We start from the raw sequence: 19,412 nt of genomic DNA, 5'->3' as shown, positions 1-19,412 counted from the left end.
AGGAAGGAAGGAAGGAAGGAAGGAAGGAAGGAAGGAAGGAAGGAAGGAAGGAAGACTGGAACTGAGAGAGATGGAAGGAAATAAGGGTGACAGCCTCCTGCCTGGTCTCTGCCCTCCGATCCTCAGATTATTCTTTCTGCCTGACCCTCACAAAGGTTCTTACAGGTAGGATCTTAGTGCAAGATCTTAGTGCAAGGTCTGGAGTTTTGCTGGAAAATTAGAGCCCAAAGGTCCTCCTACATGGGCCTGTTCCCCCACCCCCCACCCCCACTGCTTCCCATAGTCATGCAGGTCCATGGCTAACCTCATCTTCTCACTGAGGAGCGCTTTTTGGAAGGGGACTGTGGTTCGTGTGTGAATACTGGAGGCCAGATGAAGCACTCCAGCCTAAGCACTTCCTCTTGCAAGGAGTTCTAATAGCTGGTGATTCTGTTATCTAGTTCCGTATGATAATAAGCACAATGACTACCCATAAGCATTGTGTTTTAGAATGAGTCCCTCCTATAGAATTATCAGCAGGTGGGAGAAAAGCAGGCAGCCAGTGAGGCAGGTGGCTAGCTGGGAAGTCTGTGCTTGGTAGTGTGTCATCGTCTTTTGCTAAATGGAATTTCTAGGGGGAAATTGAGCTTCCAGCCCCAATGGCCTCTGCTTTTCCCAATGACTCACAGAGCCAAGCGACCCTAGCTCCCAGCTCCTGAGAGTAGAGGAGCCCCACCCCAGGCAGCCTTAGCTCAGCCATCGAAATGAACTGCTTACTTCTTAGGCTGGGAGGTAAGCCTTCTGCCAGGGGGACAGGCGAGCCACCGAGTCACTGACAGAGAATGCTGGCCACGGGTGTGTGTATGTGTGTGTACGTGTGTCTGTATCTGTGTGTCTGTGTGTGTATATGCACGCCTGCGTTATTGAGAGATTACGAGGTACAAGTAGACCAGGAGAGCAAAGCATTCTGAGATGCCATGGCAAGCACCAGCAAGACTATTGCTAGATCTATCTGTTTTACAATCCAGAGAATTCCTCAGCTTGATAGAAAGATCCCAAAGCCACTGACCAGGTGACTGGGACATGTCTTCATTTATTTTCCTGTCATGTTAAAGTTCTCGAGGACCAGAAAATGGGTTGAAAACAAGGTTTACAAAGCGGCTGGGGCAGGTAAAGAAAGATCTACCTGATTCCCAGGTGGGGAAACTGAGGCAAGAGAAGTGATACGATATGTTGGGGTGGAGTAAGGTTTAGTACCTGAAGCTGTCAGAACCAAGCCTTCAAGCTCTCTGGGTTGAAATTTGGAAAGACCCTTTCTGGGTGGAACATTCTGTTCTTGGTGACTGAAAGCTCCTGGCAGAGCAGAGAAGAGCTCACAGGACCGTGAGTCCTGGACAGAGGATGTGCTACAGAGGCCACAAGGGTCTTTCCTGAAGGAGACAGACTGGGGGGTGGGGAGCCTCGGGGGTTAGTGAACAAACAGCTGGTGGAAAATTCTGTCTTGTGACTAAAGCCAGGGAAGAGGGACACCTGCATGGCCTTGGCTCCCAGGACCAGTTCCCAGCAGCAGAAAACCAGGCCAGAGACTAAGACCAAGAAGTACAGGAGGAGCGTAGCCCACCCCATAGGACCGTCCTCACAAGCCCAGCTCAGCCCCCAGGGCCCACCTAGGGTACTCTAGGAAGACAGGCTCATGTCCTCTCCACCTCTGTCCTGCCGGTTAATATTCAATGGAAGTTACATTAGGTCCCCGACCCTGCTAATACTGTGCAAACATTAGGAAAACATCATTCCATGACTGAGCTCCCGGCTGCTGATAAGGCCCGGCTAACCTTGAGGAGCTCTAGCCACAGATGCTGACAGTGGTCTTTCATTCCGCCCGCCTTCCCGCAGCGCCCAGTGGGGGCAGGCGACAGGGCAGTTGAGCTGCCAGGGAGGGGTGTGGCAGGCTGGTACAATCAGTGGGGGGACTTCTACACCTCAGGGTCTCTGTCCTACCCTGACTGTTTCTGGGTTTTTGAGACAAGACCTCACTTTTCTCTTTTCTAGATTTATTATTATTATTACTGTCATCTTCATCATTATTAATTATTGGCGTATGCAGGCACACTCAGAAGGCAGAAGAGGGCATTAGATTCTCCTGGAGCTGGAGTTACAGGTGGTTGTGAGCCGCATGATGTGGGTGCTGGGAACCAAACTCTCTGATCAACTAAGCCATCCTTCCAGGCCCCAGCGTCTATAATCCTCAGCCTCCCAAATGCTGGAATTATAGGCGCGAAGTGCCATGCCCAGCTCTCTATTTCCACGTTTTGAAATCAAGAGGGTAGAATGTGAGTGTTCCTTAAAGTCGTGTGCTGTCTCATCCAGTGACATCTGTCACTCCACAAATATGTACTGTATACCCACTGTGTGTCGGGGTGTACTCGAGGGGTCAGGGTGACAGCGAACAAGAGGGAGGAAGGTCTGGCTTTATGGAACTTAGGAGCTAGATAATAAAGAATTCAGCAGATAGTGCTACAACTGACTGATACCTCGGGGAAATTTAAAACAGGAAAAAAAGGGCAGGGCCTGGGGTGCAAAACTGTATTTGCTTTATTTTTAACTGTGTGTGTAAGTGCACACCCATTGAGTGCAAGTGTCTGCAGAGCAGTCAGCCAAATTCAGGTCCTCCACAAGAGCAGCACATGCCCTTAACCACTGAGCCATTTCTCCAACCCCTGAAGGTGGAGGGAAAGGGGATTCCCAGCATCAGGAAAGGCTGAGATTGCCCTGAGCACATGGGTGGCCTGTGTGCATCCAGATATAGGGTGAGGCGGGTGGGGGGACAACTGAGAGGAAAGTAGCAGGGAGATGGGGGGAGCAGCTCTGATGAGATGGTGAGACGCCCACTCTGAGCAGAATATGATTCATGACCTGGGTGTGTTCAGAGGGATCCCTGAGAGCGGGTCAGCCCCAAAGGGTAAAGCCGGGAGCCTCAGGTCTCGAGACCTCTACAAGGGCCTGGTCGAGCCCAGGGGAAAGTGATGGGGCCATCAGGGGCAGAGCAGGGTCTGCTGCGTGATGAGCATCACAGCGGTTCTTCATGAATCAGTGAGGGCATGTCGCTGTGTGGTGGGAAGACACTGCTTGCCAGCTCCTAAGATAGAAGGCAAGGAGCGGGATGGTGAGAAGAAGCTTTGGACAGATGGTGAAACAGAAGCCCCAGGGAAGGCATTCCCACCATCGCAGAAAAGGTCTCTTACAGCCTCACCTTCCCTCTTTCTTCTGTGACTGGTGTGACAGTGAAAGGACATCTGATACCTTAGGACCATAATGACTTTGGCTAGGGGCAGATGGTGTGCTGGAGGTCTGTGAGACAAGGCCGTAGGTTCCTGAATTCTGGAAAGGTCCTAGTGTGAGCAGGAAGGAGAGTGCTTTCCCTCATTCTCCCAGCTTAGAGAGCAGAATTCCTCCCAGCAGACAGTCCACCGGGGCAGCTGGGCTCTGGAACTTCTGCCCCGAGCTCGGGAATCTCAGGGTTATCCTGAGATTTCTGTGTCACCAGGAAGAGGTCTGCTCATTTGGAAGAGAAGGGATAAACTGGCTTGCAAGTGGGGACCGTGAGCTGGGATGGTGGCAGATTCTCTCTGAACTACTCAAACATGGTCTGTCCACTGAGTTGTCACTAATCTGCTCCTAACGATGGCCAGTCATTCCTTCAGCCTTCTCATTGTATATGGGGCAGAAGGAAGTTTTGGTGTCTGGCAAGCTTTGCAAACTGAGTTAGAAAATCCCACTTGTGTCAGGCAAAGTGACTCTGGGGCATCACCAATCATTCCTGGGACACACATGGTAGAAGGAAAGAACCAACTCCTACAACTTGTCCTCAGACCTCCACACACACATGTATGCTCAGGCACACCCCCACACCCACACAGGCGTGCACTCACTCATGAGTGGTAAGTGTCCACCTGCAGCACTCTGATGGCTCCAGTCCAGGTTGAACCCCCTCCTCCCACATCTCCCAGCTCCTTAACAGTCAAGGGACATCCTCCCTCCCCTCAGTGCTCCTCCTTACCTTTCTCTGCCTCCTCATAGCTGTGCAAAATGAGCGGGATCGGATCAGCACGAGGAGGTCAAGCTACGAGGACAGCAGCCTGCCCTCCATTAATGCGCTCCTGCAGGCAGAGGTCCTGTCCCAGCAGGTACCAGGGGATCCTCTTTACTACCCGGGCTCCTTTCTAGTGGAATCTCACTTCTTCTACTTCTGCATCCTCCAGCCAAACCATGGAGGCCCACATGGAAGGGGCCACAAGTACCACAGAAGGAAAACCGAACCCATTGCCACACACTGGTTTTGTGGCAGATAGAACTCAAACCTAGGTCTGGCATCCTGGGGCACTGTTTAGTTCATCCCAACACCTGTGTTCCCAGGCCACACAAGGGCTGGGACTTTGAGGGCTCAAGGGCAGACCTACCAAACAGAAGCAACCATTACAACAAGGTGGCAAATGGGCCCAGCCAACCACTGGCTGTGTGACCTCAGGCAAGTTACAGTGCCTCTCGGGGCCATGGTGACTTCATGTACGAGATGAGGGTGATGGCCTGTTCCTCTTTTACAGCCAAGGGATTTCTGACATTCAGGAGCTAGAAGAGATGGGACAGGGCAGGCAGCGGGTGACGGTCCAAAGGGAGTACTCCGTCTGTGAGTCCCTTTGCTCAGAACTTCCTACTGACCTGACAGTACACACAGTTCAGCTGCCACCAGACGGGGAGACCTCCTAGGGTATGGTCTCTGTGCAAGGGACAGGAAGTGCAGGGGAAACCCGCCACCCCCAGCATTCGCTTGTCTCCCACAGATCACCTCTCCCATCTCCGGGATCAATGGTGACATTCGGGCAAAGAAAATCGCCAACATAACGGACGTGTGTGAGTCCATGAAGGAACAGCTGCTGGTTCTGGTGGAGTGGGCCAAGTACATCCCCGCCTTCTGTGAGCTTCTTCTGGATGACCAGGTAAGGGCGCATGTGCTGGGAACACTTGTGGGCCCTGGGCTGTCACGGTCCAGCTGACTACCAAAGACATAGCCTTGGGCTGGTTTGATTTTATTCAATGAAATGCTCCTGTGCGCCCACACTGCTCAAGTCACCCTACAAATATTAGCTCGATCCCCCTAAGGACTATGAAGTAAAGATGTTTTCCATCTTCCAGTTGAGGAAACCGGGGCACAGAGAGGTTAAGTAAATTACTCAAGGTCACACAGCCAGTAACTAACATAACAGGGATTAGAACCAGCCAGGGAAGCTCCAAAGTCCAGACTCATAACCACTGCATCATTCAGCTCTCCTGCAGGTGTTGACAGGGACCTGAGGCCTGGGGGAATCAGGAGTTGTGGCTTAAGATCTGGTTTTCAGACCACCTCCCTGGATAAATTGGGGCAAATTACTTCTCTTCAAGGCCCAGGGTCCTTGTCTGCCAAGTGGGAGTTATCTCTTTGGGGCGTTGTTTAGAACTGAGGCCGTTCTTGTTTGGAGAGTCCAGGATGGTGCAACAGCATTCCAGCTGGACCTCTGCTGCCCTCCCAGTGTTGTCTCTTGTTTTTCTCCAAGATGGCTTAAGTCAGCATTTTCCTATTCCAAGGCAGTTTCTCTAGACTACTAAATTGGGTCCAGGGAGGGGAAGGGCAGGGTTAGAGGTGCAGTTTGAGTCTTTGGATGGGTAAGTTTCTGAGAGGCCTCATTCGATAGCTCCAGCTACACACATACCCCTTAGCCTCCACAGACAACTTCCCTGCCTGGGCCAGAGGGAGGGATCCCCTTCCCAACATTGCAAACACCAGCTCTTTGCCCATGAGCCTAATGTTGCATTGTCTCATTTCTGGTGATTTGGGGAGATTGCTTGTTGTTTTTGAGACAGGAATCTCACTATGTAGCCCCTGGCCATCCTGAAATTCACTCTGTAGACCAGGCTGTCCTTAAACTCACAGAGATCTGCCTGCCTCTGCCTCCCGAGCGCTGGGATTAAAGGTGTGCACCACCACACCTGGCTGCATACAGTCTCTCAAAGCTTCAGAGAAGTCTTGCGGCTCCACAGTTTCTCCTCTTTGCAGAAGCCACGTCTTCCCAGCCTCTTTAAACACCTACAAGAAAGCCAGGAGCACTCTAGGTCAACACTGGCTTGGCTACTCCTCAGCCTCCCCCTGGGTCTGGACCCTGGGTGCATCTGTCATTTGAAGAGCTGAGAGTCAGGAGTCACATCCAAGCTGTGCCTGCCTTCACCCACTCCTCCTCGTGCTCCAGCCCCTGTCCCTCTGCTGGAGAGCCTGCATTAATGTTTAATCCCCGCTGTTCCTTCTCAGGAACTTAGCAGGACAACAAGATACCCCCAAGCTGAGCAACTGTTAACCTCTATTTCCCACCCAAACCTTTCTGGCTGGGGCTCAGAGCATTCTCTGAGGGCAGTGATGGGTGGCCAGTAACATGGGCCAATCATTAACGCTCCTGTGCCCACCCACACCCCATAGCCGCCATGTCTGAGGGTTGGACCTGGGAACCTATTCATGGTACATAAGGAGCCCATCTTGTCTAGCATCGGTGAGGCCACCTTGGAGATTTGGAGACATGGCCTTCTGAAGGACCCACATTTCCATTGTTCCAGACCATCTTCTTGTTCTACCTGGGCAGCCATTTCCTGGATCTAGAAGGCCAGATCTGACTGGATGAGGCCTAGAGAAACAAAGTGATTGACCTAAAGCCCAGATCACATTGGCCAGAAAGCTGGCATTTGACTCCATCCTCTGTTCTGCAGTCTGAAAGCCACAGAGCTGGTTGAGAGTGCACTAGTGCCTACTGGGAAGAGTATACTCAGGGATTAAGGTCTTCTGAATCCCTTCCTAGTGTTCATGGAAAACAGGGTCTCACCTCCAACCTTTCCCATTCCTTCTCATCTTTGGTTCCAGCCATGGTGGGGTGGAAAGCAATCACAATGAGTGGACTCAGGTGGAACTGAGTATGATGAGGAAGTCAGGTTGCTGGTTCAGTCATTCACTCCTTCTTTCCCCCATTCATGCCTTCACTTTGCTGCGTTCTTCTAGGTTGCTCAGCAAGTCACAGCTTTAGAGAGGCTAACCCTGAGCTCCCATCGACGCAGCCTCTCTGTCTCACTGCTCTGTGTTCCCTTCCCGTCCTCTCTCTTTCCTCCCTCTCCCTCTTCCCTACTTCCTGCCATTGCAGCACCATCCCCCACCTGCTGCCTAGTCTATCATTCGCTTCTCCTCACCCTCACAGCCTGGCAGTTCTATGAGCTCAGAGACCATTGTGTCCCCACACTGTCCGGTAGAGTGTCCAGGAGGCATGATGAGACGGTTCGACAAGTAAAGGTGCTTGCTGCCGAGGCTGACTTCCAGGGCCCACAGGGTAGAAGGAGAGAATTGTTATTCTCTGAGCTGCACACACACACACATGCACACACGCACACCAATACATTTCTAAAAGAGTGCCACGTTGTAGGCATCTAACAGTTGACACCTACATGAACAAGCAGTCAAATAAACAAGTACCTGGCAGCACCTGACCCTCCCAGCATGGCTTGCTATCTGTAGTCTCCCATGGAGCACACAGGTCCCAGGGACCCCAGCTTGCTGCCATTCTTTGGTCTTCACACAAGCACCAAGGCCAGTGGCTCTAAAGCACAGGCGAGGTCCTGAGCAGCTGCTGGACTTGACCTCGAACTTCAGTCTTCACAGGCTGCCATGAAAATACAGGGCCTGACAACGGATCTCCTGCCACTCCTACACTTGGTGAGAGCGCATTTAAAGAACCAGCACCCACATGGAAGCTCAAATAGATTCTCTGAGAATCCCAGAATCTTACAGCGTCAGGAGTACAGGCCCTGCGAAGATCTTTAGCACCAGTGACTTCCCAAACTCAGTTGAGCTTTGGAACCAACTGGGAAGCTTATTGCCTGCATATCTCAGGTACAGGTCATACATACAAAGTCAGAGCCACTGATAGTTGAGCCCAAGACCATGAGTTTCACCAAAGCACCCTTCACAGTTCCCTGAAGCAGCTGGCACACAGGTGGGAGCTCGGGACTTAACGGTTTTAAAACATCTAGGATAAACAGAGGCTCTTTTGAGAATTTCTTTTGAAGCATGCACACCAGGTATGGCCTACCTCCTGATGAGGCCAGGGCACAGCTCCTTGCCCAAAGATGGAGACATATCAACTCAAGAGCAGAGCCAACAGGAGGTCCCCTAGTTTGGAGAGCACAGGCTTCCTCCACCTTCCTGGTCTCTGTAGAATCCCATCTATGCCCCTGGTCAGTCGAAGGCAGAGGTTTTATGGCGTTGTCTTTAGAGTTGAGGTAAGTAAAGGCAGAGAGAATACAGAGCTGACCTGCTGAGGCCACTGACTTGACTGTGGGAAGCCTCCTTGGGGTGCGGATGCTAGGCTTCACCCTTCTTTCTTCCAGGTAGCCCTGCTCAGAGCCCACGCCGGTGAGCACCTGCTGCTCGGAGCCACTAAGAGGTCCATGGTGTTCAAGGACGTGCTGCTCCTAGGTGAGGATGCTGCCCACCCCAGACAGAGTTGAGGGCTGGAACCCCACTTGGGACACCCGTGAGGGAACAGTATCTCCATAGTAACACACAGGGACCAGGCAGGCAGAGCAAAAACAGCCCAGACTGGATATACTGTTGTAACTTGTAATCCCAGCTAGCTAGGAAGCTAGGCAGTTGGTTTACAGGGTCAAGACATGCCCTAGTAGACAGAGTTGAAGGTCAGCCTGAGAAACATAACATGATCACATCTTCAACTAAATTTTTTTTTTTTAATCTAGGGACTATTAGTTGAGAGTGTACTAGCAATGCCTTGGGCTGGGGAGATGGCTCGGGTGGTAGAGGCCTGTCACCAAGACTTACAACCTGAGTTTGAACCAAGCGACCCATGTGATGGGAAGAAAAAACCAGCTCCGAGATTGTGCAGGAATCTCTGTGTGTACACCGGGACACACAGGCTACTCCCCCAAAATAAGTAGATGAAATGCAATTTAAGAAAACCTTTAAGGGGAGCCCGGAGGTGTAGCTCAGTGGTAGAACACATGGCCACCCACACCACCACAGCTAAACTAAAACACACGTAACCCAGCCCTGCTCTTAGACTTAAGCAAAGTGCAAGATTCCAGGCCCCAGCTCTCCAGTGGCTCCCAGCTCAGATGGAAAAGGCACAGGTGCAAAGGAGGGGTTCTCCTAGCCTTCAGGCTAGAGAGCAGTCCGTTGTTCCCAGAATTCTAAGTACACTTCAGAGTTTTTTCCAGAGTTGAAACAAAAAGTGGCCAGATATGATAATATGCCCTCCCCCCCACTACCTGCCACGTCACCTGGGCCCTCAGGACATACTTAAATAATAAGTGCTTGTGTAACATACCCTATATGTCAAGGGCTATGCAAACTGCCAGCCCTATGTTATGTCCTCTTTAAAATAACGCCCCCAGATCTTTGTTAGATATCACCATTTTTACAGCTGAGGAAACTACGGGATGAACAAGTCAGTTATGTTACCTAAAAGTACCCAGCCATAAGTGACAGAGCCATTCAGAGATGGGATGGCCTAGTTCCCGAACCTGACCCTTGACCTTGATGCCTTAGTGTCTCCTGAATGGGCCCTGACTTACTTTCCTTTATCTTGAGTCATTCAGGTAAAAGGGGTTTAAGGAGCCCCACCCCACCTGCCTGCTACCCACCCACCCATGCACATCAAGTTGAATGGGACTAAACTAATCCTCTTTCACCGAAGTCCAGCGAGGCAACCCAGCTAGGGGAAAGCGATCCAAAAGCAGGAAATGGAGTCCATGTCAGAGACAGCTCCTGCTTAATTGCTAGGGGACCCTCATGAAGACTCAGCTGCCCGTCAGCTACATATGTGTAGGGGCCTAGGTCCAGTCTTTACATGTCTCTGGTTGGTATTTCAGTCTCTGAGAGGCCCCCTGGTCCTCGATTAGTTGACTCTATTGGTCTTCTTGTAGAGTTCTTGAGAGGAGGAGGGAGGGAGCTGTGATAAGGATGTAAAGTGGATAAATAAATAAATTAACTTAAAAAACTAATTGGGAAACAGAGATATCCATATATATATACATGTGTATGTGTATATATAATGTGTATGTGTAGACATAGGTATACCTACACACACACATCTATCCTCCAACACATTAAATGTGAGGAAATCATGTAGCCTTTTCTGTGGAAAAAATAAAATATAAATATTTTATTTATTTATTTATTTATTTATTTATTTATTTATTTATTTATTTAAAATAAAATATAAAATCCACACACTTAAAAAAAAGGAATTTGGGGGTATGAAAGGCCCTGAAAAAGCCAAGTTCCTAGCTCACCCAGGACTTCAGGCAATCACCTTCTTCATGCTGGCCTCAGATTTCCTGTCTGTGAAATGAGCATGGTGACCCAGTAGTTCCCCTCAGGAGTACCAGGCACACTCTTAACTGCAAACTACAGCCGGGGAGATAGGGGTCGACTAAGGTGACAACCCATTCCTCTCTCCTCCACCCATCCAGGCAATGACTACATAGTCCCTCGGCACTGCCCGGAGCTAGCGGAGATGAGCCGAGTGTCCATTCGCATCCTTGACGAGCTGGTCCTACCCTTCCAAGAGCTACAGATTGACGACAATGAATATGCCTGCCTCAAAGCCATCATCTTCTTCGACCCAGGTACCATCCACATCTCCCAACCTGACCTTCACATCCCCAGTCCTGCTGTGGCACTACTGTTGGACTCACAGCATTGTCATGACAACTGAAGTGATTTTCATCAGCTCCATTGAGTAGAAGAGGCAGACCAGAGGTAGACCTTCCAGGGAGGAAGGAATTGTCAGGGCACCAGCTACAAAAGCCTGGGTTTTACTTTTTCCGTCTTCCTTCTTGTCCACCATCCCAAGCATTCTTTCTCCCATCCTCCCAGGGCATCATGATTGCTGCTGTCTGTCTCTGTGGATTAAAGCTTTCAGTGGTACACTTTACTTCCTGTCCTGTCCTCTATGGGCGGCGCCTTCTACCCTTCAGGTGTTGGAATGAGGGCGCTGTACCCCCTCCCTTCTGGCTCTCCCTGTGCTCTGTTGACTGTGCTGACTCTTGCCCCTGAGTGTGCACAGCAGCCAAATCTTTGCATGAAGCCTGCTTTTGTTTCTCAGAGTTACCTGCGCGAAGTGGACTCCTTGGGCGCTAGGCGCTGTCCTTGGTGCTGGCCCCTGATCGCAGAGATGACCTCTAGCAGTAAGAGGGAAATGACTGCTAATTACTGAGTGCTCCCAGGTGCACAGTTTTAAACATTTCATGCAGATTATCTTACAACATGTTACCTGTGAGATAGGAGCCATCATCACCCCATTTTCTTTTTCCTTTCTTTCTTTGTCTTTCAAGACAGATTTTTGTTTTTTTTTCTATGTAGCTTTGGCTGTTCTGGACTCACTCTGTAGACCAGGCTGGCCTCAAACTCACAGAGACTTGCCTGACTCTCCCTCCTAAGTGCTGGGATTACAGGCTTGTGCCACCACACCCAGACATTTTTTTTATCACCTCATTTTCAAATAAGGAGAAGATGGAGGTATAGAGACACTGATTGGCTCAAGCAAGGTCACACAACTAGGAACTTTCAGAGTGCGGATTTGAACTTCAGGCTATCATACACGTCTTTCCAATTCATGGTCTTGCTTTCCGTATGCAACTTCCCATTTCCCAGAGGCAAGAGTCTAGTTCTTGTCCTGCTGTGCAAAGCTTGGGGCTGAGTAGGTGGTCACTGTTTAGTCACTGTCACTGGCCCTAAGGCAGAGTCAGCAACTTAGTTGAGGGCAGGGGACCTAGTCTAGGCTGTTCCAGAACAAACACTTCATAAAGTTGGTTGACTGAAGAAAAAAAAGTGGGAAGTGTTAGTGGGGTTTCTTTCTGTTGGAGGAGCTGAAGCCTCAGCTGAATGACAGATGACAGAAGGCAAGGAAGGAGAGAATATCTTCATGAGACCAGTGCAAGTTTTAGATGGTGGAACCTTATCTGTGGGCCAGCAGCCACAAGTTCACACCATGGTTCTTCCAGCAACCAGCCACATGAGCTGGCCAAGCCTTCCTTATCTCCCCTTGCCCAAGACAGGGAGAGATTGGGGCTTTTGATAGTACAGATCTCACCTACTGTGTGCAAGACACTGGGTTTGATCCCTAGCACAGCATAAAAAAATGTAAAAGAGAAATGAGATTATTAATATGCTGTGCTGGCTTTGTATCTTTTTCTGCCTGGTTCGACGGGGGCCACTATTTGTTCTGGAATAAGGTGGCTGTCAGGAACCCTAAACTCTTGTCCCAGCACTAGTTAGGACTCCCCATGTTCTAAGGTCAGTAAGCCGTGCAGTTTGGGCCTACGAGTCAGGGGGCGTTTGGGCCTCCCTGACCACCTCTCCCATTGCAGATGCCAAGGGGCTGAGCGACCCGGCCAAGATCAAGCGGCTGAGGTCACAGGTGCAGGTCAGCCTGGAGGACTACATCAACGACCGGCAGTACGACTCCCGAGGCAGGTTCGGCGAGCTGCTGCTGCTGCTGCCCACGCTGCAGAGCATCACCTGGCAGATGATCGAGCAGATCCAGTTCATCAAGCTCTTTGGCATGGCCAAGATTGACAACCTACTGCAGGAGATGCTCCTTGGAGGTGTGTGACGCCGGGGGAGCTCTCGGTAGACCTGTAGAGCCGTGTCTCTTTGGGACACAGGCTTCACACGGACCTGAACTAGCTGGCCTCTAGACTCCACCGCTTCCTTGGTGGGAGCCTTGGACAATCTTCCTTGTCTGTTGGACCTTGGTTTCTCATCAAGGGGAAAAAAAAAACCTGGAGATAAGAGTCCATTTGTTCAGACACTGAGGATCTAGCACAAGTCGGTCAGTCTCTGCTATGAGTAGAGAAGGATGTCATGGGAACAGACAATAACCAAGTGAATAACAAAAATAAATAAATAAAAATAGACGGGTCATGAGAGGGCCTTTAGATGAGGCAACTGAGGGATGCCTTTCTGATGTGGCATCTAAGACTAATGGGTAAAATGACTAGATTTTTAAAATCTTAGAAAACATTCCAAGCAGAAGTCATTTTTTTCCAGGCTCTGTGTGGTAAAGGAAGGTACATTGTGAAATGGGATTGTTGGAGGAGATGCAGGTGGAAATTAACTAGTTAACCAAGTCATAAGCCAGGGGCATAGGAGAAAAAAAAATGGGAGAGTCATAGAATCCAAGGCAAGCTATGTTTTCAGGAGAACAGGGTGTATAGCGTTAAATGAGGTGGGGGGAGGGGAAGGCAAAAGGAAAGGAAGAAAAGGAAGGAAAAGGGTGTGAGAAGACATGAAAGTCAGAAGTCAGGGAAGGACCAGGGAGAGAGGGAGGAGGGTGCCAGCATGCAGGGTCTCAGTCCTTTTGTTGAGAGTAGTATCAGAGGGTTCGAAGGATGGAAACCAGGTTGGGAGGCTATCACAGAGTAAGCAATGGGCAAATGGGAAAGTGATGGAGTTGAGACACAAGAGACAAGCCCTCTATTCCCCATGAAGGGAACCTGGGTCAGAGGTGAGCTTGGCTACAAGGCTTTAATCACAGACCATGGCATCTTGGTCTAATCTTGAACTAAAGTAAAACTAAAGACAGCACCCCTTAGAGAAAAGCGGGAGTAAGTTCTAGCCCCTCAATAATGCTGAGGCACTCTTTCTGGGGTGGGTGACAGTAGGAGAACCTGGAGCTGGAGGCTTGGGAAGCATTGAGATGGCTCAGCAACCCCAAGGCTGTCTGCCTCAGCACTGTTGGTGTTTGGGGAGGTGTGATTGATTCCTCTTTGAGGGCGGATGTTCTGCATGTTGCTTAGCTGCATGTCTGGCCTCTGCCCATTTCTCCAGGAATCACAATAAAAATATCTCCAGAAACTGTCAAATGTCTCCCACAGTGACAAACACTGTCAGGCAGGAACCCACCTCATTCTCATAGTGACCCTGTGTTGTGGGTCAGGATGAGGAGTTGGGATCTGCTTCCCAACACACCTGGGCAAGATAATCTCCCTGGATACTTCTATCTCATCTGCAGAACGGATGGCAATGGTGTCTGTTCTCTAGAACTAACAAGAGGATAAAACTATGTAGAAGAGAAAGTGCTTTAAGCCAGTAAAACATACGTAACTGGTTCTCAACAACTAGTGATCATCTCACTACACAACCAAGAGACTACTCATTGTACCTAAACTTAAAGGGCCTGGTTTCTTTCAAGTCATGAAGCCCACGGACACACCTGGTGATTTCTGCATTACTAACCCAGGAATAAGCCCCCAAGAGGCACTATTGGTCCTGATGAGAGGGGGCTGACTGCCACAGTGGGGTAAATGATGCCTCAAGGCCGGAATTCTTACCAAAACTTCCAGTCCTGACTGATGGCCTCCTTTTTGTCTACAGGGTCTGCCAGTGATGCACCTCATGCCCACCACCCCCTGCACCCTCACCTGATGCAGGAGCACATGGGTACCAATGTCATAGTTGCCAACACGATGCCCTCTCACCTCAGCAATGGACAGATGTGTGAGTGGCCCCGACCCAGGGGGCAGGCAGGTGGGCAGCCTGGGCTCTACCCTACAAGGGGGTAAGGAGGGGGTATAAGAAAGGATGCAGGAGAAGATGGTGTCTAGAAGGTGGAACCAGGATCATAGTTCTCTGTGTTTCAGAATAGGGAATGAGGGAGGGGTGGGGTTGTTGATGATTAAAGCTGTTTATTCAGTGTGGCTGTGTAGTCAGTGAGGTGATTGACAATGTCTACTGAATGAGGCAATCCAGTAGGTGTGGGGAGCATTGAGAATGTTTGTTGGCTGAGAATTACATTAGATGAAATCACCAATTAGGTGAAAGTGTTCATTGAAATAGGGCTGGCCAGACAAATAAGGCCATCTTTGGGCAGTTGAATGAGACTGGCAACTGAGTAGAACTGCCCAAACTCTTCAAAGAACAAGATCATCAAATGAGATGAGGTAGCCACGGGGATGAAAGGGATTTCATTGAGTTTGGCTTTGGGAACTTGTCTACTGAATGAAAGTAGTCAATTGGGTGAAAGTTACTCACCCAACCTGTGATGGGAAGCCTTTTCATTTACATTATTCTTCTCCTAAATATTGAAGAAATGCCATATTTGGTCCTGGACCCCAGTTGCTGCTCTTTCTTCCAAGCCAGAATATTTTGCCACATATCTTATTGCTTATGGGAACAGTCACACCTGGTCCCTGTCCTGGGAAAAGCAGCCTGAGTTTCCATGTCAAATGGTGAACAGCTGGGCAGTAGGACCTCATGAAATGTAGATTTTAGGGCCTGGGACTCCCAGAAGTTTGAGCCATAACAGCCTTGGGGATTAGATTCATCGTATTTTATGGAATTGTCTCAGCAGATGGAACAGCTTCCCAGGGCTCTTCGCTTATTCCCACAAAGGCTGGAATTTTGAGTAACTTATTTCTTTCTCCTTTCAGCCACCCCTGAGACTCCACAGCCATCACCACCAAGTGGCTCTGGATCTGAACCCTACAAGCTCCTGCCAGGAGCCATCACCACCATCGTCAAGCCTCCCTCTGCCATTCCCCAGCCAACGATCACCAAGCAAGAAGCCATCTAGCAAGCCACGGGGGTCGGGGGCTTGGCTGACTCACACCCTCAGAGAACACCTGGGTGTAACTTAGTCACAGCAAGAAAGATGTGACAAGGGGGCCAGTCCCAGAGCAGCCACAGAAAGAGTGCAAGGCTCAAAAGCATGGGCTGAGGGTCAGTCCCATGTATTGCCACCCCTGACCCCACGTCCAGGAGGGCAGAGCTTTGCTTTGAGGAGACCCCGGCTGGGAAGTCTTCCACGGCCAGGACTGCTCTCCTCGAGCTGAAGCCACTGTCTTCATCTTCCTCCGATCTTCCTGCAACTTCTTCCCCCTCAAAGGATGACCGTCTGCAGATGCTGCAGGACCTTGTTTAAACACAACTCCCTTCTCTCCCAGCTGGGGATGCTTCCTTCCTGGTGCTGGTCAGGGAGTCTGGATACAAAGCTTCTGAGGCTGGGTCAGCTTGCGGTGTGGTACTCCTCTCTCTTCTGCTGAGCCAACCTCAGGTGACCCTCTTCCTACCCTCTATGGTTACCTTCCCCAGCCATTCTGACTTCTCCAAAGCCACCTCTCTGGAGGCCGAGGAAGACATGGCAGCCATTTCCCTATTCATTCTGAGAACCTTTTGTAAGCACTGACCTGGGTGAGGCAGAGGGTAGGAGCCAACATCTCTCCTCTGCCAACATCACCATGACTCTACCCTATAGCACTAGGCCATAACTTTGGAGTAATAAGTTCTATGGCTTTCTATAGCAAAGAACCATCCAAGGGTGATAATTGCAACAGAATGTGGAGAGGGGGTGGCGGTCATCAGGAAAGTATCTAGAAAGAGGCAAGCTTTGCATCTGTCCCTTGACAGGGAAAGCAGGCTTCTGGCTAGCAGAGTAGATGACACAGACCTGGATAAAGGCATGGAGGTAGGTAAAATAGTATGGAAAAGAGGTAATGAAGAAGTCAGTTTCCATGGAGTTGAGACAGGGCACACACTGGGGACCATGGATTCAATGGGGACCATGCTAGACTGAAGACAGGAGTAGCTGCAGTGTGGGGCTGTCAGAAGATGAATACAGCATCTTGAAGAGGGAGGGAAGACTGCTGGGAAAGAGCAAGGAGGCCTTATGAGAGCCTGTGGATGAGGCAGAGGGATGGATCAGAGTTCTCTCCAGGACCTGTCAAGCTCTTCCATACTCCCAGATGATGTCACCAGGCATTTGACATCCACCCTCTCCTATAATCTTCCCCAGCACCCAGACATTGTCACAGAAGATTAAAGTGGAGATCTTAACTGTCTCATAGGAAGTCTCTGTCTTCCCCATGATGGAATTCAGAAATTTCCTCAACCTTTATTGGTGTCAAGCCCAGAGGCTTGCTCTCTCCAGACCTGGCTGGTTAGAGGCTGTTCTAAAGTCCACTGGAAGTCAAGAATCCTGTTTACTGATAATAGTAAAGTGGACTCATGACCTCTGTCCTTTTTTTCCTCTGCTCTACCCAAGTGTGGGTGAGGAGCAGCAAGGGTGTGGCTCCTGGAAGAGGGACCAGTCTAATCTGCTAATTGGGGATGAGAGAGTTTGGGTGAGGGGCAGGAGAGGGGCAAGAAAGCCTGGGTTTCATGCTTGCTTGAGGAACTAGAGTCAAGGTACATTCTGGAACCACCAATCTCCAGTGGTCAGGTCTTAGCTCCTGGCTGACCCTTGATGGCTCTGCAGAGCCTCTATAAATTGCCACTGACCAGCGGGAATAAAAGGAATGCCTCCTAGGCTGAAGGTGTGCTACGTGGGAGACTGAACACCTATGTTACATCAAGGCTGATCCTTCTGAGTGGAGAGAGCTAGCACCGCAATGTCCAGAAATCCCAGCCTTAAAGTCCTCTGAAGAAGAGGTTTGGAGGAGCACTGGGTGGGGCCATCTGCTTAAAGAAAAAGAACACCCACAGTCCAGGACTGTCGGGACAGGTTAACCCCTCAAGCCTTATCCTTAGGCTCAGGGAAGACCTTCCTATGCTCAGAGCTCTCAAGCCTTCTTGGCCACCCTCACTCCAGTGCCAGAGAGACCCTAGCCAGATTGCTCAGACTACTCTGTACGAGGAAGGACGGCCAGACGCCTTCTAGACCTTGTCTTTCCCACCCTTAGTCCCTCCATCCCCAGTGATGCTCATGAGAGGAGTAGGTAACGTTGGCCTTCAGTAGCAGCAGTCTTCTGGGGCAGGGGTCAGCCGCTGCCCCAATCTGTCCTTTCTGAAGGAGATAACCATTCTACATTAGCAACTTTATTACAACACGGGAAACATGAAATAAAGGAAAGTTTACTCTTCTGATCATAAGCTGAGGACACTACGTTGGAGTTTTGTTTTGTTTTGTTTTGTTTTGTTTTGTTTTGTTTTTCTTCTTCCAAGTTTTCCTAACATACAATGTGATGGCCTAGGTACCAGTAGGTGGTGGACAAGGATGGGTGCTACAGTTTTCCCCCAGGGCCAACCTCTTTTCTACAAGGAGTTCTCAGAATCTTTCAGGATGCAGGAGGTTTTCCTGAGAGTAGACAAGGGAGGGTTACACATGGATGTGCTTGATTTCCTGTGGCAACCACGCCATTTGCCTTTGCTAGAATTCTCTGTGACCTACCTTGGTAAACATGAATCGTGACCGTCACACGAAACATTCGTAAGCAGACTGTGTTCCGCTAGATCAATCTGCACCTTCCTGTGATTATCTCACATGTGGACCCACAGTGGTCCTCAGGTCCCCACAATTACTGCCCAAGGGGTCAGAAAAGAAAAAAAACCTCAAAAACAGTTCTTACTCCTGTGTTTTAGCAAAAACTTATCAAACAAAATAAATGGCACATACGTTTTCTAAGTCTTTGCACTGGTGTCTTTTTCCCCTTAGTTTTAGAAAAAGGACTGTCTGGGACATTCATACTGGACAGAATCCTTTTATTTAAAAACAAAACAAAATTCTCCCCTATCAGTTGGGCAGTGGTGGCACATGCCTTTAATCCCAGCACTCAGGAGGCAGAGGCTGGCGGATCTCTTTTCAAAGCCAGCCTGGTCTACAAAGTGGGTCCAGGAAGGCCAGGGCTATTACACAGAGAAATCCTGTTTAGGGAGAAAAAAAAATCTTCCCATCAAGATGATAAATTGTATGGATAATCTCCTCTCATATAGATGTGGGAAACTGAGGCTCAGAAGGGTGATTTTCTTTGAAAGGGAGAGGTAGAAATCCCATCCTCTACCCCCCCTCACCTCCCTGTGTGGTCATGCCCAGGGAGGGCAGAGAATGACTTCCTGTGTTGTTTCAAGGACATTATCCACCTTGTTTCTGGAGACAAGGTCTCCAGAATGTCTCTCGCTGGCATTGAATGCACTCATCAGGCTAGCAGCCAGCGAACCCTGAGGACCTGCTTGTCTTCATCACTGGGATTTTAAGCATTTTCCAGGGGCTAGGAGATGGCTCACCAGTAAAGAGCACTGGCTGCTCTTTCAGAGGACCAGTGTTCAATTCCTAGCACCCACATGGTGGCTCACAACCATCTGTAGCTCCATTTACAGGGAACCCAGCTCCCTCTTCTGGCCTCTGAAGGTACCAGACACAAATCTGGTGCACAAGCATGCCTGCAGGGGAAACATCCATGCATGCTGAATGAATAAAACTTTTTAAGCATGTGATTCCACACCCAGGTTTCTATACATGGCTTCTGAGGATTGAACTTGGGTCCTCATGCTTGTAAGATAAGCATGTTACTAGCTGATCTATTTGCCCAGCCACAGCCCTGGCTTCTTGACTCTAAGGATCAAAGTGGGAAGGGAT

The 19,412-nt window shown here is 49.8% G+C and overlaps 1 protein-coding gene across 4 annotated transcripts in view; it reads left to right on the top strand.

Annotated features, from left to right (window-relative positions):
* The window catches only part of Hnf4a (hepatocyte nuclear factor 4 alpha), a 59,874-nt gene extending 41,413 nt beyond the window's left edge, over positions 1–18,461 (top strand). For 3 of the 4 annotated variants that reach the window (XM_055602260.1, XM_055602257.1, XM_055602259.1), the window contains exons 4-10: positions 4,057–4,163; positions 4,818–4,973; positions 8,431–8,518; positions 10,531–10,686; positions 12,430–12,666; positions 14,438–14,590; positions 15,493–18,461. In XM_055602260.1, coding sequence (XP_055458235.1) covers positions 4,057–4,163; positions 4,818–4,973; positions 8,431–8,518; positions 10,531–10,686; positions 12,430–12,666; positions 14,438–14,590; positions 15,493–15,635 — 1,040 coding nt within the window. In that variant the 3' untranslated portion in view covers positions 15,636–18,461. The remainder of the gene's footprint in view (positions 1–4,056; positions 4,164–4,817; positions 4,974–8,430; positions 8,519–10,530; positions 10,687–12,429; positions 12,667–14,437; positions 14,591–15,492) is intronic. The other variant, XM_055602258.1, reaches the window with a different exon arrangement.
* Positions 18,462–19,412: the final 951 nt, after the last annotated feature.

The sequence above is a fragment of the Psammomys obesus genome, unplaced genomic scaffold, assembly GCF_907164565.1.
Source record: "Psammomys obesus unplaced genomic scaffold, mPsaObe1.curated_primary_1811, whole genome shotgun sequence".
NCBI classification, from domain to species: domain Eukaryota; kingdom Metazoa; phylum Chordata; class Mammalia; order Rodentia; family Muridae; genus Psammomys; species Psammomys obesus.
This window is presented reverse-complemented; position numbering and strand designations above follow the sequence as displayed.